The 22,059-nt window shown below is 40.5% G+C and overlaps 2 protein-coding genes across 2 annotated transcripts; both read right to left on the reverse strand.

The window, feature by feature from the left end:
• Nucleotides 1–5,175: 5,175 nt before the first annotated feature.
• On the reverse strand, nt 5,176–6,484 carry LOC122021410 (ethylene-responsive transcription factor ERF110-like). Its single transcript, XM_042579528.1, has one exon. It carries the CDS (start codon nt 6,296–6,298, stop codon nt 5,591–5,593), a length of 708 nt encoding a protein of 235 aa, XP_042435462.1. The 5' UTR covers nt 6,299–6,484; the 3' UTR covers nt 5,176–5,590.
• Nucleotides 6,485–11,797: 5,313 nt separating this feature from the next.
• Nucleotides 11,798–13,316, reverse strand: LOC122020486 (auxin-responsive protein IAA25-like). Its single transcript, XM_042578432.1, has 4 exons — nt 12,948–13,316; nt 12,385–12,674; nt 12,183–12,303; nt 11,798–12,114 (listed from the first exon to the last, which is right to left on the reverse strand). The coding sequence occupies exons 1-4, from the start codon at nt 13,220–13,222 to the stop codon at nt 12,051–12,053; spliced, it is 750 nt and encodes a 249-aa protein (XP_042434366.1). The 5' UTR covers nt 13,223–13,316; the 3' UTR covers nt 11,798–12,050.
• Between the last annotated feature and the right edge of the window lie 8,743 nt (nt 13,317–22,059).

Below are 22,059 nucleotides of genomic sequence, written 5' to 3' on the forward strand. Positions count from 1 at the left end.
AAATGATAATGATGGTAAGACGATTCAAGAATCTTTGTAAGTCTAGAAAAACTAACCATCCTCAGGGTAAAAATAAAAGGACCATCCGCTGCTACCACTGCGACGAAGAAGGACATGTCAAGGACAACTGCCCCAAGCTGAGGAATAAGGACACAAATAAAGGTAAAAAGCCTATTCAAAAACGCAAAGCATTAAAAGCGATGTGGGGTGATACATCGTCTGAATCAGAAGTCGAAGTCTTCTCCGGACTTGCACTAATGGCAAGTCATTAAGATGACGACTGCGAGTCAAGCTCTTCCGAAATGAGCATCGAGAGTATCGATGAAGGGGGAGCCACGTCGGAAGATAGCAGCAGTTCAGGGAGAGACACGGACAATGAGATCGACAAGGTAAGTCAGGTACGATCTCTTCCTCTCGACAAGTTATTTAAGTTCGTTAAACTATTAACAAAAGATTGCTTCAAGTTAGAAAAAGAAATTAAGAATTTAAAAATAATATTAGCTAAATCTTGTCCAATAGAAGAATTCGACAGAATTAAATTAGAAAATGATAATTTAAAAGTACAAGTAAATAATCTGAAAAACCATGCATGCTCATCTAATACCAATATTAGAAATTTTAACAATTTAAATTAGTATTTTAGATATCATAAGGGACAAATTAGAAACATTGTAAAAAAGAATATCCCTAAGAAATACCTAGTTAATCCAGTTGGTTGGAACCTATATTAGGTTCCTAAGTCATGCTTAATCTAAATTTTAATCGGATTTAGTGCTTTCAGCGAGAAAATTAAACAGTGAGTTTCTTTATGGGGCTTTGTCTAAGGAAGTGGTTGTTGCTCCAATAACCAAGAAGGCCTAGTACCTCGCCACGATCTGGAAACTAAAATATTAAAATAAAATATTTAATTAACTTCTGATAAAGCATTAAGGTTGACATTTAATAATACTTTAAAAAGTCTTTTAAACATTTTTACTTAGAATTTTTTTTTTACTTAGAAAAAATAAGTTAAAAAGTTCTTCCGAAATTAGAAATTTCTGCTTAAATTTTTACTTAGAAAAATTTTCTTCAAAAATATTTTTGTAAAATTTCCTAAGTCAGAAATTTTTTAAAAAATTTCTTACTTAAAGTTTTACTAAGAAATCTTTTAACTTAGAACAGTTTTTCATTGAAAATTATTGCAAAACTTTTTCAAAGTTACAAAATTTTCCCTTAGAGTTTTGTTTCCTTTGAACCCCATTTTTTGTGATCAAAGGGGAAGAAGGAAAAGTATAAGTCTAGGGGGAGGTAGACCATCAAAATTTAAATTTTCTATCTTTTTGCACTTAATTGTAAAATTAGTTAGTTTATTTTTATGTCTATTTACCCAAGCTTAACTTGGGTTGCTCACATCAAAAAGGGGGAGATTGTTGGAACCCCAAGGCTGTTTTGGTGTGTTCAACAAGTTAAGTTAGGTCCTGTGTGTTTTTAACCTTGTCTCTAAGTATGTAGGAGCTTAAGAGCACAAGTAGTCGAGCGGAAGACGCAGTTAGCGAGAAGGACGGCATGCAGTGCGTCCGAGGGACGAGGCGCTGCGGAAGAGTACACCGACGGACGAGAAGGAAACATGCGGTGGTTCCGAGGGACGAGAAGCCGAAGCGGAAGATTGATGGGGGACCAAGAGACGCAGCTAGCGAGAAGGTCGGGACGGGGTGCGACCGAGGGACGAAGACTACGGATGAGTACGCTGGCGGACGAGAAGGAAGCACGCGACGATTCCGAGGGATGAGAAGCCGGAGCGGAAGCCTGCTCGAGAAGACCGGAAGTTGGGTTCAGGTGAGTCATATTCCGGATGGCAGAAATCACCCAAGCAAGCAGAACCGGAGCGGAAGACCCGGACCGAGGCGAGCAGCGCCGGAGCAGAAGGCTCGGACCAGAAAGTCAACTTGGTTGACTTAGTGGTCCGGGCGCTCGAACCGTCCGGGCGCCCGGAACCATTCCAGGTAACCGGAGGTTGATTTTTTACCGGATCACGTCAAGCGCGATCCGTTGCGTTGGGGATAAAGTTGTATCCCCCCCAGGGCGCCCGGAACCCTTCGGGACGCCCCGACCAATGCTATAAATACAGCCTTGGTCCAAGAGCTTTTAAACAACTCAAGCAATTCATTTCCAACACTTGTAAACTTTCATTTAGAGTTTAGCTTCTTTCTTTGTGCGCTTCATTGCTGTAAGAGGCTTCTCCGCCTGAAGGAGATAGTTAGTGCGATACTTTCCTTGGATTAACAACCTCCCTAATTGTAACCAAATAAATCCCTGTGCGTCTCTTTCTTTTTTCTTTTATTTGTTCAATTATTTTATGCAAGTGTTATTCTGTTGAAAAGTCGAGAAGGGTTATCTTTTTAATTTTGCAGGCTATTCAACCCCCCTTCTAGTCGGTCCCAGCGGTCCAACAGGCACATGAGTCAACCTTGGTGCATATATTTGCACCCACCCCTGCATACCCACGCGTGAGAGAGTCTCTCCCCATGCATACGTTTCCAACATCAATGCATGTACCATAATTTAAACCAACAATAAAGTCAAGAGACTTTTAATGTGGGATTAACAACTCGTGCATAATAAAATCTCTTCGTCTCTACTTCTTTATTCTATTCACATTTCCAACATTTAAAACTGTAACTATTTGATACTAAAAGAAAAACAGTCTAGCTCACAGCTGATGTGCTTCCAAAATCATTCTTTTATTACAAACACATATGATAGCAGTAGAAAAGATTATCCTATAATGCCCAAGAGATGTAAAGGTCATCTTCCCAAGTAAATATACAATGCATTTCATGTATTGAAGAACTGGATGAATTAATTGCCTTTTTTTTGTAGAGGAAAATTTATATGACATTTTGTTCATCACAAAATTGATACGGTGATAAAAATAGGCCTCCTAAAAAATGGGTCAAAGTAACAAGGACTGTCTGACGTGGAAGTCAAAGTTAAATGGTCAAAGTTGTAAAGTCGGATGGATCCGAAGTCTGCTAACCGGGCAAGGTTGAATGAGCGGGCCTCACAACGTCAGTCGGACATGAAGGGTCAGTCGGACCACCCGAATAGCCACCCTTCGCAACTCACGGATGGAACTTGGAGTTAAGTATTGGTTCACTCCACCCACTAACCTAGCGGACTGGACCTAAGATCTGATCAAGCACATGGTCGATCAGACACAGTGCACCTCTCTGATAACGTGAATGTATGAAGGAAGAACAAATCGGTAGTTGCGTTCTAGAAGGCCAAGCTTGGAAGCTCCCAGTCGACGGGCCATTGATTGGCCTATAACGCAACCTAGATACCCGATCATATCGTATTCTTTTGAAAGTTTATGCCGGCAATGACAAAGAATATTTCGCTGACAAAATATCCTTTAGAAGCTTTTGGACTGTCAAATCATAGCGATTTGCGGGCTCATTTAAGGAAATATGTCAGGGGTACTTTATGGTCTGTCTTTTCTTAGGAAAACTTTGGGAACGTGCTAATACTTTGAGATGCATGCATAAAGCAACAGTGACATTATAAAAGGGGTCTTCATCTACAGACGAAAGTATATGATCCTTATTATTTGGATACGTCATTTGCTACAGTTTATTACTTTCTTCTCCTAAATCAAATATTGACTTGAACATCGGAAGGTCAACGTCAGAAACTGCTTCCCTAATCCGACACTAACGCCCCTAATTTTATAGGACAGTACGAAGTCTTTATTGAGTTAACAGCAAAGTTACATTCTAACTCATTATCTTCATTAATTTTAGACGGGATTAAAAACCTTGGTGACGTTCTTTATAAGATGATGTGTAATGTAACCTTACTCAAGAACCCATTAAGTCTTACCTAGAAATTGCATGGACTTAGTATAGCTACACATGTTATGTAAGACCATGTATCCAAGAAAAAATAATAACTTTCGCACATTTGTTGGTCATTGGACGCTTGTGTAAAAGTGTTTAATCAATTCGACTAAATGATTCAATTGGTAGGCTCAAATACTTTTGACAAAAACATTACTGATTTTATAGTACTCAATGATTCAAAGTAATTTTTTTAAAAAGACCAAAAAAAACATCATTAGTACAACAATGATACCAATTTACTAAATAAATCCCGGATAGATCCATCACTCTTTATGTAGATATGTAAAAATAATTAATGACTGAGACTTCATATTATCACGTAGGGCAGGTACAATTAAGCAATGACCAAGAGTGATTTATGAATGTTCCCCGGTTTAGTACAATTAATATATCTATGAGTATTTATTCTAATAAATTTTAAAATTAATTTTTAATGGATGTAAAATATTTTATTTGATGCCTAATTATCGACAGTATTCATCCAATCTCAGTATCCATCCGATTGGATGAAAGATATTACCTTTTGATTTGAAAAAAAATAAAAACTATTTTACGACTATTAATCTAATTCTTAAAAAGAATAGTGTACTAATGGTCATTAAATACTTTGTAAAAGTGTTAAAATGCCACTGGTTGGGAGAGAAACATTTCTAAAAAGTAAAAACTCACTAAAGCAAATAAATTCAAAAGTAAAATGCTATATAAACTGCTCTTTACTCACGTGGGGATGGTGTAACTGTAAAAATCACTCTGAAAATAAAGGAAGGGGATCGTTTGGTTCATTTTTTTTAATTAGAAAATGGTCTATAATTTAATTATGATTATATTGTGATTATAATCTAACTATAATTAATTATGATTTTTTTAGATTTATCTTCTTATTTAGGTTATAGTTTGGATCGACGGTTAGAAGTTATTTGGAGGTTGTCACGATTGATGGATGGTTGAGCTGTCAGGTGTTGAGTGATAAACGATGTCTCGCCCAAACTATAACTTAAATAGAAAAATAAATTTTAAAAAAATTATAACTACTAATTATGATTAAATTATGATCACAATCTATTATAATTATGAACCATTTCCGTTCCATAAAAAAATGGACAGGATTCAATCTCGAAAATAAATAAGAAATGAATAATTTGGATGAATATTTTAAGGTTGACCTTGAATATGTGTAAATTACGTTTTGGATTTATCCGCGAATTAGAAAGAAAAGACGTCTATTTCTAAGATCAGTCTCGAATACTTAAATTATCAATAATAATAACAAAATAGAAGTGCCCCTTGTTTACAGCCAAACTAATATTGCACAGAAGATTGGATTCTCATATGCATTGTATCTTCCCGTTTCTGTCCTGTGAATCTTGCTCCATATCTTTGACAATAGAAACAAGATCCCTTAAGAGATTTGCTACCCATTAATTAGCGCATGCAATTTGCCCACTTGATCATTTTTGGCTCTACTCCTTCCTGAACTGAACAGTCCGGTCAACTTTGCCATCTTTGGTCGACCATGACCCATGACAATTAGTCAACCAAAACTGCGAAATCTCTTTCCTTGGCACGTTCGAACAGCGATAATAATGAAAAGAAAGCAAAACACGAAGAAAGCAATTTTAAGCCGGAGGAAATCGCTGGTAATCCGTCGAAGCCCAACTGGACAGAGGATGAGCGGAAGAAGTCGCTGAAGCAGAGGAAGAAGAAACAGACTAGTTTTGCAGTGAATGAGAAGCTATGGAAGAACCCTCGTCCGCCGCCGCCGCCGCCGCCATCTCCGAGGTATCAGAGACGGTCTCCGGAGGAAGACTCGGGTAGTGCTCCCCACTGCCCTGCAGCAACCTCGAGTACTCAATGTAATCTGTTAGATCGGCCGCCGCCGCGATCGGGCTAGAAACAGAGGACGTGTGCCGGCGAAGACGTGCACTCTCAGGGAAGTTGAGCTTGGCTCTGCTTCCCCTGAAGTGGAGGGCAGCCGCGTCGTAGGCCCGCGCCGCGTCCTCCGCCGTCCCGAAGGTCCCCAGCCACACTCTGGACGCCTTGTGCGGGTCGCGGATCTCCGCCGCCCATTTGCCCCACGGCCGCTGCCGGACGCCGCGGTACTTCCTCGGGGCGGAAGGAGGGGAAGGCGGTTCCGTGGCTTCTGTTGGAGCCTGAGATCGAGGTGTCCACGAGACGCTCCGTTCGTAATATGCTCCGCAGTCAGGGCGAGTTCTCAGCGAAGAAGAAGAAGAGGAAGAGACGGCGGCGGACTTCCCGGACACCACATGTGTCAGGGCCGACACGAAGATCGACATCTCCCAAGACAAGCGGCGGCGGGAGAGAAAGGGAGGGACGGCATTCCCTGCATCTCCGACTGCGGGAAAAGCATCGCCGTCGCCGGAGGAGGAGAATGAAGAAGGAAAAGGACAAGCAGCCATCGACTGCTTGGGCAGAGCTGCTAATTCTAAAAGAGGGAGGGAAAGCGGCTGCGTATTTAAACAAAACCTCACATTTTCGGATTAAATGCGAGTCGGTGATGGGAAAACCATGCCTGGATTTGAAGTCAGTATGGTTAAAAGTCAATAGTTTTTTTTGTTTGTTTTTTATTGAAAGTCAGTGCATGAACACGGAGTTGTATCTTCAAATTTACCGTTGCATTTTGACTTCTCCATTCAATAAAAATAAATTATAAATTATATTATGATACAATTTTATGCTTCTCGTGTTCTATGCATAGCAAAAGATAATTAGCTCTGGAACAGCCTACGACGGAACCCTATTTTTTTTAAAACAAAATTAGTAAAGGCTAATTTTTATGTTTCTCGAACTTTTTCAATCATTCATTTATTATTTTATTTTATCTTATTTATTTGTCGTTTTTTTTATTTGTATATGGAGAAGGATGATGGCACTTTCTTTTTTTCACTAAATTCTTAATCCATGTTTCACAGTCTGTCCAGTATTATATGCACACTTAATCCACGCTTCACAGTCCGTCGAGTATTATGTGCACGCTTAATCCATGCTTAATTTTTATTTTTACATCGAATCCTTCAAAATCTAGCTAGGATCAATCCTTAATCCACGCTTCACAGTCCATCCAATATTATATGCTTCTATTGACATATATCAAGTCGTTTAAATTAACTATTTATTACTATCTCATTTTCATCATTGTTGGTCCCTTTGGCGACTGTCCATTTATTATTTTATTTAACCCTATTTAGTTGTCTTTTTTTATTTGTATCTAGAAGAAGGATGATGACACTTTCTTTTCTCACTAAATAATAGCCTCATAGATATTGCTTTCACCATATTTCTTTATCGAATATGAAAGTCAGGGTAATTTATTCTTCATACTTTTTTCTCTGGTCGCATGTGAGCATGGGTCCTTTGACGAGATGTATTTAGGTTTATCGTTGATTCAGCTTACGAGTGAGATCTTTTTTGTTATTATTTTATGGTAAGAATTAGAGAGTTTGATTAAGTGATTGTTCTACTTGTTGTTTTTGCTGCATGAACAAATATCCAAACGAACAAAGAGATTATCATTAAACTTGTAAGTCTAGTGTTTTTAATAAGAATAGTTTGCCTTGTTCAACAATTGTAAAAATCATTTTGTTACATATTTATAGCATCGATTTTATTATTATTTTATATAAATATAAAGGGTCTATTTTTTTACATCGAATCCTTCAAAATCTAGGATCGACCCTTACTCCACGCTTCATAGTCCATCCGTTATTATATGCTTCTATTAAAATATACCATGTCGTTTAAATTAACTATTTATTACTATCCCATTTTCATCACTGTTGGTCCCTTTGACTGCCGCCCATTTATTATTTTATTTAACCCTATTATTTACTTGTCTTTTTTTATTTGTATCTAGAAGAAGGATGATGACACTTTCTTTTTCACTAAATAATGACCTCACAAACAGTGCTTTCATCATATTTCTTTATCAAATATGAAAGCTAGGGTAACCCTCGTCTCCAAACTTTTTCTCAGGCGGCATGTGAGCGGGTCCTTTGACGAGATTTATTTAGGTTTATCGTTGATTCAGCTTGCAAGTATTTTTTTATGGTAAGATTTAGGAAGTCTGATTCTATGATTATTCCACTTGTTGTCTTTGCTGCATAAATAAATATCCAAACGAACGAAAAGATTATCATTAAACTTGTAAGTGTAGTGTTTTAACAAGAATAGTTTGCCTTGTTCAACAATTGTGAAAATTATTTTTTTACATGTTTAAATCCTTCAAAATCTAATGATGTGGTGATGGAGGGAAGCCTATCTTGCACGAGGTCAACTGCCAGGGTAGAGGTCAAGGTCAAGACAGTCAATGCACGAATATCAAAGGGTCAAACAGATGACAATTACAATAATTTATCAGGCGCCCAGTCCCTGACCGATAGGAAACTAGTTCGAGCTATCCCCCACTCAGGCTCGGGATGGTACGCAAGACAACCGACGCTCGACGCTCAATACGGAGTGGTAGGACGTCGTACGGGACTTGGCCAGGGGCGCAACAGAGTCCCGGTTGAGCGGCTTCCTCGCTCGACGAAGCACGGAACCTGGCTATGGACAGAGCGTAGTCCCGGCTGAGTGGCTACCCCATTCGGCCAAGTAACTGAACCACTGTAGTATCTCTCGATTTTTTTTTGGGAGATAGTACCGCTAACACGAGGTATGATCGATAGGCGGATCGTACGGCTTAAACTTCTACTGTCACATTAGGGATATGCATGTCCTGTTAAGATATGATATCAGGGGTACTTTCCTAACAAGGCCCTTTCATGGGACATATGGGAGAACGTGTTTATGCCTCAAGAAACATGCACGTTACCCACCAGAGCTCTATATAAAGAGGGGTCCTTCACTGACGGAGGTACGCATTACTATTGAATTCCACTGTTGCTATTGTTGCTCTGCTTCTCCACATTTTCCGGTAACTGACTTGAGCGTCGGAGGGCCAACACGGGGGACTCCTTCCCTGGCCTGGTACTACACCGTTTATTTTGCAGAGCAGAGCGAAGTCCATGTCCGATCAGCGAAGTCACCACCTCCCAACTTTTCAGTTTCACGGTTTCGAATAAGATCATCTAGGATCGACCCTTACTCCACACTTCATAGTCCGTCCACTATTATATACTTCTATTAAAATATACCAAATCGTTTAAATTAACTATTTATTACTACCCCATTTTCATCATTTTTTGGCCAGAGAGATATTGAAATTGACTTTCCTAAAGTGTTTTTATTGTCGATTACCATTGAAATTATTTTTCAAATTTTATATAACAACTTATGAATATACATTAGCCTATCTTAAAAGGAGTGTTAGATAAAAATATAAGGTAATATAGTGTAAAACATAATTATTTGTTAGGGTTAAACTACAATGTCAATTTAGTCGAAGTGCTTTACGAGATTATTGAGTTAACTTCGATCGAGAAGCATTCATCGTGGAGGGAGTAATTTGTTCAAGACAAATTCTATCTATTGAAGATGGATGATATGGTTGTTGTAGGAAAAGGCTAGGTGATAACCCTCACTCGGCCCCTCCAGCATTGTCTCATACTATTTGAAAAGGAGGTAAATTGTCCTTAGAGCTACGATGCAGTGGTAAGATATTCAGGTTGCCACCTAGACACTCGTGGTTTGATCCCCAGTTATGACGAATTTATAGAATTTTCTCTCCAAATAAGGTATGCAACCAAAGGATGCTGAACTTTTTGGTCGTCCGCTGTAAGTGTTTCTTGATTTACCCTGGTGGTCAGTGAAAAAATTTCACGGGGTTGTGCCGGTCACCCCAGGACTAGCTAGGTTTATCATTTTTTTTTTTTTGAAATAGAGGTAAATTACCGGAGACTTCGCCCAATACAGTGACTCATTACATGGGCAGGACAGTAAATGAATTGAATGTTCTAATAAACGTGGTGTTCAACTTGGTAAGAACTTATTTATGTTCATTTAATATATATAAGATCAATCAAATGAATAAGTTTAAATAACTCATTTAGCTAAACGAACAAACTTGAATACATATGTGTTCAACTAGTGAATATGAACCGTGTTCATCAATAAATGATCTTATCAACTTTCAAAATAAATAAAGAAATTTTCAAAATGAATAAATAAATTTGTATTATCAAGTTCAATAATTGACTAAATAAACTTAAAATATAAAAGTTTTAAAATAATCAAATAAACTTAAATTGAGAATTTGATAACATCTAAACGAACCAAACTAAATCAAGCTCAAACTCATAAAAAAGAAACCAAGCCAAACTTGAACAATCTTTTTAACGACTTGGTTTATTTTAGACTCGGCTTAGTTTAACTTAGTTATATTTTCAAACAAACTCGAACACCACAAATCTTGACTTGTTTATAGCCCTATGCATGCATGGTCAAGTGACCCGTAATGTATTTCGTATATATTGAAAATTGATCTCATGACCTATTACAACAACACCATATGCAAATGTATCTGTCTATGGGCACAAAGGTGAATGATGTTGAGATTAAGTGTAATGGTCTGTCCACGAAGAGGGAATGAAGGATCACAAATTGCATATGAAGCTCCATTGTGTACTCCTTCCCTCTGAGGTCTTCCATCCAAGTAAACTAACTCACAGAGTACAGGTGAGACTAGTACATCAAGGGTAGATTTAGAGAAGATATTTTTTTTGTCAATTTATTTTGAAGCGAGTTTGGTCCTATAAAAAGAATTATTAAGTAAAAAATCAAAGAAGAAAATGTTAAAATAAATGATTCATAACAATCATAATTCAATCCCCAAATGTAGCTATAAAAATAAGTAAATACTCGACATAAAACTTATCATTTCTCATAAACATAGTAAAAGTCAGCTAGAAAAAGATTCTTAAATTGACTTTTCCTTAGTGAATTATGGATTCAAAATAACTCTTAACTATGTCTTGAAATAATCCAAGCTCGTGTTCTTATTATTGTATAATTAAATAAGAAAATTATATTACACAAAAATTATCAATAGAAAGTCTTGTAATCCTTGTTGGAATTCAAGATAAATTAATTGGACCATTAAGTTAATTATTATTAAAATATTTAATAAGAATAAATTAAAATTTGATTTATAGGGGCTCGTCATAGAATTATATATATTTAATTAAATTTAAACATAATGATAACATTTTAAAAGTCAAAATTAATTTTCAAAATATACAAAAAAATTATTTAATTACGAAATAAAAATTATTTATTATTATTGTTTTAAAAACATTTAAAACAATAAAATTTGCAAAATTATATCTTAAACTTATGTTGCTTCAAATTAGAAGTTCTTATAACTTCATTCTTAATAGCCTTAAATGACTTTGCCTGAGCGAAACATTTGACTTCATTTAAAATTTATTGCTTCTAACATAAAAATAAGCCTCGACAAAAGTTTTGAATATCCCACCTAACACGCCATAAATCATTTTATTCTATCGATGTGATTCACACGTTTCTTGTTGCTTCTCATAAATTTATTATGATAAGATAGGATAAACTTCAATAGATATATATCCTTAAAAAAAAAATTTAATCTTAATTACTTAACGATCGTTAATCTTATAATTTATATAAGAATAAATTATCTTTTACTATAATTTTACTTTATAAAAGTATGATCATGCAATCTCAAAGTCAAAGTGAAGGTCAAAGTTGACTTCATTGGTGGAAGTAATGCATTAGCATCGAACAAAAGCGACGCGTGGAATTTGGAATAATGGCGCAAAGTCAATCGACGACTTTTGCCTAAAAGCCTCTGCGAGTGGGGCTGACCGATGGTTGCATCGGCCCCTAAAATTACTCGACGTTGACCTGCATTACATGGTTGACCAGCTCCACCTTGCAGCATATATCTTAGAATGATTATAATCAATTAATCATCATGCGCGGGCAAATTTAATCAGTGCTGTCAAAATTATTTTTCAGTCAACCATAAAATTACACTGCTACGTAGAACAAACTAAGCTCAAACTTTCTCACATTAACTAGTAACTAACTTCTAGTCCCTTTCAACAAAATCATCTCATCTGTCTCACTAGCCTCTTCAACCATCAAGTTGTCCCTTCTTCATGATCTTCTACATGCTTTACAGGACTCAGACATAGTCAACCTGCAAAACCAGCACCCAAAAGATTGTCTGCTCTAGGATCAGTGTTTGTGTGCTCTAAGATCCAGTGCGATGTACAACCGTTTCACTGAACTGATGAACAACCTGCAGCAGTGCTTTTTCGTGAGTTATATGGAATAGAGCATTGGTATGAGATAGTTCCTAAGACATACTCCCAAGGCACGTCGCCGGCGAGCATCCGGTCACCTTCGTTGTCTTCGTAGAGAAGAATGTAGCTGGTAGGAATGGCCCCATCCTGCTCATCCTCCTGCTTTGGGTTGTTCAAGCAGTTCACTAGTTTTCAGAAGAAAACAAAGACAGTATCAGACTCTATAAACGATAAAGTAGTGTCCAAAAGATGAGATTGTAGTTTACCAGAGAAAAAGTTGTGGAACATCTTCAGCAGGGCATGTGACAGTGAATTATAGCCATCATGGAGTTTGAGGTCAATCTTCCTACCCACCGTGCAACCATCCATGTTCACCTTTACAAACTTTGTCTGCCCTTCTTGGCTTTCACTTGCCATGCTCTCTTTATTTTCGACATGGATGTCCTCTGCCTTTGCCTCTGGGGCGGTCACTGGCCCTGTTTGATTGTGAAACCCCAAGTTCCTTCGAAAGGCCCGGACTGGAGGCCAACCCACAACAGCTGAAGGATGCTCATTTCTGATAATCTCTCCCAATTACAAGACAATTAGAGAAGATCAATGTGAAAGTTGCAAGATGAGATAGCAAAAAACAAGTGCAAAGAATTATAATATATCAGAAGTTCTATAACCTCACTTTAGTACTCCACAACTCTGATATTCCTGAGCTATTTGCGAAAACTTATAGCTAGATCCTTAGTCTATTCTTCTTTTGTAAGCATGCATAGATTTCTGAAAAATCTAGAGTATTGCTAAAGAGAACTTCATGGAGGGAAAAGGAAATCATTTGAACCTTGGGACTGTAGTTAAAGAAGGTTTCAGCTTCTGGTGTGCTTGCTCCAGAGCCGCGTTCTGCTGCCGGGCTGCCAGGCTCCAAGGGTGGACAAAGACCCCTGACGTCTCGTCGAAACACCTCTTTGCTCCTGATTTACAACCATTCACTGGAGACATACCGAGCCTCAGCTCCAAGTTGTTTTCGCGGCCATCAGTCTCATTTTTGTCATCTTTAACCTCTGTATCTAGGCTACTTCCGACCTCGTGAGGCGGTTGAATTGCCGCGGACTTCATGCTGCTCTCTCTGGCTCACTTGAGGCGAGGTGAACTCGTTCTTTATAAATATTGGACCTTTAATTAATTAGGAGGTGAGAAAAATGTGATGGAATGATGGTAGATGTAAGGGAAGGCAGGGATTGCTGTGGCTACTTAAGTGGAATGGTGGGACTCAAAACATGATGACACTTGAGAAATGTAAACGACTTTGCTTTGTGGGGTTGAAGGGAGATGCTTTTCTCTACTTTCTACTTCTCTACCCATCCATTCCATTCATCATTTGGCTCAGTGGATGTGCTTCCACCTTATCAATTATATATCAAAATTTATGAACAGATAAAAACCTCATCATGGCTGTTTAATCAAGTAATGAAAACTTGCGTATCTTTTTTTTTTATTAGATTCTTCTCTTGTGATTATCATGATGATACAATAAAACTTGTGATTAACTTTGAAAAAAAATGGGAATTGTTGCGGTGCATCATCTTTAACACTTTTTCTTGTCATATAAAGAGGACAGTACATCACTTGAAGATCCTCCTTGAGCGGATGATATAAAGTTCTCTCATGGAGGTAACAACAAAATAGAAGTTCAAGCTGTAATCATGGCGTTCTAAAGTGCAAAGCAATCATCTAGACCATATATTTCCTCTAGGCATGACAAGCAACCACCATAGATTCATGAATCTTCAGTGTGGTTAGTCTGATCGGAAGGTCGACAGTCCAGGCTAGATTTCCTTGAATGGTAGAATGAATTGAAGATGAATCCAATTCAATCATAGACAGAGAGATGAAAGAAAACCAGGTTCTCAAGACTAACTTTTTTTTTTGACTTGGTAAGAAGTCGACAGTCTAGTTATTACAGGAATGCTGGGGTAGATGGCAACCACCAGGGCAATTCAGCTCACTAGTTGAGCAGATAGACACGGTATCGAAGGAGCCGAAAAGGTCGCAGAGTCATGAGTACTTGTCTGACAAAAGAATTGCGGCTTGTGATGGGATGTTGAGGTAGTGCAACTCAAGCAGAGTGGTGGTATCCTACATCTCAAAGTGGTGGCACAAGATGAGAATTTGAGTGGAGTGGTAGTGTCCAAGGCCAAGAAAAGGTCACCATCTCAAGCTATCCAAATGGAAAAGGAGTGATGGATGCTCTTTTTGCTCATGCAAGGTCCTTGTCAAAAGACACACTGATGTTCTCTCTTGGCATAATGATGGGGATGATTGTGTTCCTCAATAATTTTAAGTACCATCTCAAAGACAAAGACAGAAGGGTACGGTATTTAACCATTAGTTTCTTCATCATCCCAATCTATGAACTTAGTTTCAAATCCTAAGCGAGCAGGCAGTGGAAATGAACTGAAACAAGAAAAGAAAAAGGAAAACTTGAAAGATATATAATCAGTGATATTGTTCCATCTTTAGGTCCACTCATACCCCTGCGTATATTTGCATGCTAACAGGCTCTCCATGCCTTCGGAACTTCATCGTGCCAAAAAGCTTTTTTACTTTTAGGTCTTCTATGCTTAGAGACTCTCTGTGTTAGGAAATTCATCATTGACCTACTAAAACTTCAAATTGATAATAATCCGGTTCTATGTCATCTTGGGCTTTCATGCGCCAACTATCTTGTCCTTCACATAGTTGAACTTTCTCATAATAAGTATCCGGTCTTCATCAACTTACTTAAACTTCTATTATTGTACTTACAATATGTATCAACTTGCTCTACATCTTCACACTTGACATGTTGATTTAAATGCATGAATAATATAAAACTGTAAACATTTACAGTGATTCTTTGCTAATCTTGTTCTTTGTGTTTATCGTTTGAAGGACAATTACAAAATTGAACAACCCTTTCGATTCATGAACAAAATCCACTCAAGTTTGGATGTTCTCTTGCAAGAAAAGAAAACAACAACCTCTCTTCCCTTTTTTCTTTGGACATAATATATATAATGGCACAAATGTGGGGTAAGTGAATAGTTTTAGTAACTGTTCACATTTTCCACTACCAATACCTCCCATTCATCTAAGTTAACCCACAAAAATTATATTAGAACATTCAATTCATACATGAAGAAAAATTGTAAAATACCGGAAAATAGGCGAATATGAATAGGGAATTTTTCGAAATTTTTGGAAATTTTCCGAGAATTTTTCAGAGTTCGTATGGACGAGTTAACGGGGATCGGAACAGGGCCCGGAAAAGCCTGTTTAGGTTACCCGTTTAAGAGAGGAATTTCTTCTTTTATAATTCCTTTTCTTTTTCTTTTTAATTAATTCTTTTTCTGCCGAAACCCTATTCTTTCCCTTCGCTCGCGATTTTTGCCTTCACAGCCGCAAACCTCTTCTCTTCCCCGTCGCCACCACTGCCCTAACCGCCGATTCTTCTCCACCGTCGGCGCCATTTTTTTCTCTTCTTCTCTCACCCGACGCCGCCTGACCGCCTGCTCTCTGCCCACCGGCGCTGACGCCGAGCACCGTTCGTTTCCCCCTCTTCCACAGCCCTAGCACCGGCCACCTTGTGCCCTAGTGCTCTTTGCCATTGATCAAGTCCACGGTGAGGTTTTGTTTGGTTGGAAATTTAGTAGGTGCAAGGATTTTTATTTTTGATCCGGTTTGCTTGTGGTGTGCTTTGGTCCAGCGATTCACCTGGTTGCCAGTAGCAACGATCTTGGCAGAGGATCATCAAAAGAGGGGCTGTGAGGAAGAGGTAAGGTTAGATTGTTGTTTGGATTTGTAATCTTTAATTTTTATCCAACCTTGGATCAATTGAGTTGTTGGGCAGTGGCTGAAAGGTTGTTGTTTGTGGTGTTCTTGATCAAGCAACTCATCCTTGTTTCCAGTAGCTGGTTTTATTTCGACATCTACAATAGTTGATTGAGGTAAGGAGTAGTAATTTTGATTCATGATGTATGAATGAATTGGGTTTATGTGTTGATCAGAGATTTGCCCTAATTTAGGGTTAGAGAGTTATTTAGCTATTTATGAGAATGTAGCTAAATAAAAATATATGCAATTGGTAATACAGGATCTTGACGCGAGACGAGTATCTCGGAGTCAGAATTGGACATTTCTATTGGAGGCGGGTACTTTTGACTTATGTCATTTGATATGCTTAGTAATTAAATTAACATGTTGCATTAATTGTGTTTCTTATCTGTTTCGGTTAATCACTACCCAAATCTTACATGCTTGATTGATTGATTGATTTTGCATCTCGGGTATATTTTACCTGTTTATACATGCTTATAGGGGTAGTGATATGCCATGCTTGACCATGTTCAGGACCTAGGTTTTATACCTTCTGTATACCTTTGGATTGTTTTGGATTCGTTGACCTATGATGCATTTTTCTATATATATGGATTAGGTCAGGATGTTTATATGGTTATTGCCATGCATCATTTGCATGATTGCATGCTGTGCGATAGTCCGCTCCATTATTGTTGAGCACATCGCCATAGATCTGCACACACCACCACTCATGGGTTAGTGGTCGATTCAGGATGAGTGTGTTGCAGCAGGGACTCTGTTAGGCACCGTTGGTCCGCTCATGGGTAGTGGGACACAACGTGTTATCCGGCAGGGATTCCTCCCCGTCTTTGAGTACCGCGAGTTGAGAGCATTGCGCTCCCCCATCTATGATTTGGGGTAGGAGGATAGGTGTACTCCGACAGCATCCCGTCCACTCGGTCACTCATCAGGAGTAGTGACGACAGAGTGCACGGTTGTCACAGCCCTACCCACTCGGCCTCACTTTTGTATGAGATGATCGACTGGCGTCAGGGGTGACCAGGACGCATCATTGGCATCATATGCATGATGCATTTATTGCTTGTGTTTGTGTTTGCTGCATTTATATGCTGCATATTGTTTGGATACCTATGTTTGACATGCATACAGGATTTCCTTATCCCTCGGACTGTTTGACCTTATACTCAGGACCTGGTTAGTACAGTATTCTCCTGTTTATTTCAGATGCATTCTTATCTTTCTTATCAGGAGACTGTACGCATGATTAGTGCTAGGTGTTGTTTCTTTACTTTGCATATCAACTGTACCTGCTGAGTGTTGGACTCACCCCGCCTCCATTGTTGATATTTTCAGGTTGATGCTGTCAGGAGGGAGTTCCAGTCGCTAGTCCTCACTGCACGTAGTGCTGGTCCTGCAGACCTCCAGGATATGTTTGGTTTTCTTTGGTTTCTTTCTGTTCTAGACTGTTTGAACTCGTTATGTTCTGGATTTATTTGTTTATGGACATGATATAGATTTTATTATATCGATGGATTTGGATTTGGTTTTTATTCTACTACATGCCTGTCTGGTTGGCAGAAGAGGTGAGTTCGTCGGTTTTGAGCTTTACGAGTGTAGTTGAGTAGGGTGGTTTTTGAGTCAGAGTATTATTACTTTGTTTGATTATATAAACTGCGTGGTGATTGATTTTTATTATTGTTATGATTCCAGCCGCCTGTGGCTGAGTATTTAGTGCTTGTAGAAAATTTTTGATTGTCCGCCGTACATGGGAGATGCTGCCGAAATTTTCTCGGACAGGGACTCTTCTGGGGCGTGAGAATTTAGTGGTATCAGAGCACAGTTTTACGATCTTTTGTTTCGTATTTTGGATTTTCGGGATTTATCTGATACCAATTTATTTGGTATCAGAGCGGGTTATGATACCTGCTTTTGGTGTTCTGGAGATTTATCGGATACCTGATGCTGGTATTCTGGATATTTGGGTTAGCCAGGTTTGCGAGTCAAACTGGGCATTATCGGATTTTCGATATGGTTATGTTTCGGATTCCGTTTAGGATTTATTTGGATTTCCGGCGATATGTACGTTCGGAATTTTGAGGTCAAATTGGGGACTGGATAGCGACGGAACATCTTCTGACGGCAAATAGGTATGTTGTTATTTTATGTTGGTTATATTGGTATTGATATCTGTAATTTAATTTAACAGATATGAGACGATCTACTCGTATTGCTGCGAGACGTGGTGCTGGACGACCACGTGCGAGGACCACGGGATCTCTGGATATGCCAGAGATGCCCACTGTTAGTGAGCCTGTCAGTCAGGGACAGACTCAGGATGCAGCGGGAGCATCGGGCTCTCAAATCCCGATAGCTCCTGTAGAGATACCTATTTTGGCCACACCGACGGTATCCACGCCTACCCTGTTTACAGTACCATCAGGGGTACCATTGGTGTACCCGACATCTGCTCCAGCGCAGCCTACGACGTATTCAGTGCTACCACCACTTGGACCTACAGTGTACCCGACACCAGTGACACCTGTACCCCCAGTGCCTACAGTAGCAGCAGCTGCTCCACATCCGGTACCTTTTCCTACCGTACCTCCAGTTGCCACCACTTTTGTTCCCCAGGCAGTACCACCGACGGCTTATGCTCCGGTATATACAGCAGCACCGGGAGTTCCTCCTCCGGTTTATTCCGTGGTACCACCCGTAGTATCAGCTCCAGTGTTTCCGTCAGTTCCTGCAGCCGTCCCGACACAGCTCACTGATATTGTCGCTGCACGAGCTAGGATTCCAGCACTGGCTGAGTCGATGAAGACTCGTTTCACTCTTTTCCGCGGAGATCTCGATCCGAGTATGGCTCTGTCATGGATAGAGACTATGGAGCAGACTTTCTTCTATATGGCTTGCTCCGAGTGGTAGAAAGCAGAGCTGGCTGCTTACCATTTACGGGATGAAGCTAATGCCTGGTGGGTTACTCAGCGTTCTATTATTGGTGAGCGCAACGTCACATGGATCAGGTTCAGAGAGGCTTTTGAGAGCCGTTTCTTTCCACTGTCCTATCAGATGTCTCGCCGGCAGGATTTTATGAGTCTGAGGCAGAATAATCGCTCAGTGACCGAGTATAATACTGAATTCCTCCGGTTGGCTCAGTTTTGTCCAGAGTTAGTTGCGGAGGACAGAACTCGCATGATACAGTTTATACAGGGATTGGACGGTTATCTGCATGTACAGCTTGCTGGATTAGGGATTACATCTTACTCTGATGCATTGAATCGAGCTTTGATGATAGAGTTAGCTCGGCAGACAGCATATCCGGACAGGAAAAGAAAGCATACGGGTCAGACATCAGGGCAGTCCAGAGACTCAGCGATGCCTCGAGTAGTCGCATCGATCGGTCGGTACTGGGTGTCTCGTAGGCCTCGTAAATCGATGTCTTCTTGACGTTCCGGTTTTCTCGAGAATCCAACCACCTTCGGTGATACTCATTGTTTCAGATGTGGATCGAGATCACCTCACCCCAGCTTACAGTCAGTTTGCTTTTATTGCAAGCTGGGCACCAGCCGAGATTGTCGGTGAAGGCTCAAGACACCGCCCGGAGGGTCGGTCGAGGGGACAGTCTAGTCAATCAGGGCATATCGAGGAGGGCAGACGTCAGCAGGGAGCAGCTCCCTCAGCCGCAGCATTTGGCATGCTTGGACAGAGTACTCGGTGCTTCAGAGCACCCAGTTTTGCTCGGACCTTATTATCCGACTCGTGCAGACTCGGTCGGCCACCACATGATCACCATCCTCTCGCCTTTTCGCACATAGTCCAGCAGCGCCTCAGTGGCAGGCTTCTGCCCAGCCGCAGCAGCCGCTGGCAGCGTTACCACCTCCTCCTCCGCCAGAGACTGGTCGTGTTCATGCTATTACCAGAGAGGATGCTCAGCGGGCCGACGGATCCGTTTTCCGCGGTACGATTTCCATTTATGCATTTACTGCTGATATTTTGATTGATACTGGTAGTTCGCACTCTTTTATATCCCGTACTTTTATGCGGGAGATTGGTAGATTACCTACTGTTAGGTTGCGGCGATTGACTGTCTCCCTACCGTCCGGTGATACTTTAGAAGTCACCCAGGAGATCAGAGGTTGCCCGTTAGACTTTGGCAACATGATACTTACAGTAGATCTTCTAGTATTGGAGATGGTCGAGTTTGATATCATTCTTGGTATAGATTGGCTGTCAATATATCATGCTACCGTTGATTGCCAGACGAGGGTGGTCACCTTCCGGCCTCCGAACCAACCCTCGTGGAGTTTCACTGGCGATTCAGGCGCAGAAGCTGCTGTCTCACGGCTGTCGTGGTTTTCTGTTATCGTTGATTAGTACTGAGGACAGTAGTAGTTCGCAGCTCTTCGACGTTCCTGTTGTCAGGGAATACCCAGATGTATTTACAGAGGAGCTGCCAGGGTTGCCTCCCAGAAGGCCAGTGGAGTTCGCTATTGAGCTGATTCCGGGAACCGCGCCGACATCGAAAGCTCCGTATCGTATGGCACCAAAAGAGTTGAACGAGCTGAAGGTTCAACTCCAGGAGCTTTTAGACAGGGGATTTATTCGCCCTAGTGTTTCACCATGGGGTTCTCCAGTTCTGTTTGTCTAGAAAAAGGATGATACCATGAGGTTATGTATTGACTACAGGCAGCTGAATGCAGTGACCGTCAGAAATAAATATCCATTACCACGGATTGAGGATTTGTTTGATCGGCTCAGAGGTACTTCAGTGTATTTTAAGATTGATCTGCGATCCGGATATCATCAGCTGAGAGTCAGAGATTCTGATATCCAGAAGACAGTTTTCCGTACTAGATACGGTCATTATGAGTTTTTGGTAATGTCATTTGGGCTTACCAATGCTCCAGCGGTGTTTATGGACTTGATGAACCGCATCTTTCTGGAGTATCTGAATCAGTTTGTTATCGTTTTCATTGATGACATATTGGTCTACTCTCGTTCCGAGGAGGAGCATGCACAGCATCTTCGCACAGTCTTGGAGATTCTTCGACGACATCAGCTGTACGCGAAGTTCAGCAAGTGTGCATTCTGGCTATCCTCGATCGGTTTTACGGGACACGTGGTTTCTAGCGAGGTATTTCATTGATCCTCGAAGATCGAGGTCACCGGTTGGGAGCACCAAGTCGATTCAGAGATCCGCAGGGATTGGCGGATATTACCGACGCTTTGTCGAGGGCTTCTCGCGTATTGCTATGCCACGCGACACGTCTTACCCGGAAAGGCGTGAAGTTCATATGGTCCGAGGATTGCGAGACCGGCTTTCAGGAGCGGAGATTAGTGTCGGCTCCGGTTTTGGTTTTACCTTCCGGAGAGGATGGATTTGTACTTTACACCGACGCGTCTCTTCAGGGTTTGGGTGTGTTACGATGCAAAGACCAGTAGTCTCTTATGCTTCTCGACAATGAAGGAGCATGAGAAGAACTACCCAGTTCATGACTTGGAGTTAGCTGCCATCATCTTTGCTCTGAAGCTTTGGCGTCATCATTTATATGGTATCACATTTGAGATTCTCACCGATCATAAGAGTCTCAAATACATTTTACTCAGAGCTTAATCTCCGACGGAGGAGATGGATGGAGTTCTGAAGGACTACGATTGTACCATTAGCTACCACCCGGGAAAGCTAATGTGGTTGCAGATGAAGTCCAGAGGGACTTTAGCTTGCCAACGGATTTCGATTACGGATTTGATTCGAGTTTTCCGAGTTAGATCTTGAGGAGCAGGGACCGAGCGAGGTATTCTGGTTACCATGGTTGCTCACTCGTCGATCGGGACGAGGATCCGAGAGGCCTAGGCTGGTGATCAGCATTGGCAGTCAGATAGCTTCTGGGCAGCAGACCGAGTTCACACGAGACGAGGAGGGTGTTATGTACTTCCGAGGCAGATTATGCGTACCTCAGTCTCATCCGGTCTTACAGGAGCTACTACAGGAGGCACATCGTTCTCGGTTTGTGATCCATCCAGGCGGAACCCGTATGTATCGAGACTTAAGGCGTTCCTACTGGTGGAACGGCATGAAGAAAGACATCGCGAAT

This window comes from Zingiber officinale, chromosome 9A (genome assembly GCF_018446385.1).
Source record: "Zingiber officinale cultivar Zhangliang chromosome 9A, Zo_v1.1, whole genome shotgun sequence".
Taxonomy (NCBI): domain Eukaryota; kingdom Viridiplantae; phylum Streptophyta; class Magnoliopsida; order Zingiberales; family Zingiberaceae; genus Zingiber; species Zingiber officinale.

Excerpts from the sequence above, each read along its gene's own strand:
- LOC122021410 (XM_042579528.1), bottom strand. The coding sequence starts at position 6,298 with ATGGCTGCTTGTCCTTTTCCTTCTTCATTCTCCTCCTCCGGCGACGGC.
- LOC122020486 (XM_042578432.1), bottom strand. The coding sequence starts at position 13,222 with ATGAAGTCCGCGGCAATTCAACCGCCTCACGAGGTCGGAAGTAGCCTA. Across the intron at positions 12,675-12,947 it reads TCTTTAACTACAGTCCCAAG|AAATGAGCATCCTTCAGCTG; the intron begins GTTCAAATGATT and ends AGAGATTATCAG. Across the intron at positions 12,304-12,384 it reads GTTCCACAACTTTTTCTCTG|TGAACTGCTTGAACAACCCA; the intron begins GTAAACTACAAT and ends TCTGAAAACTAG.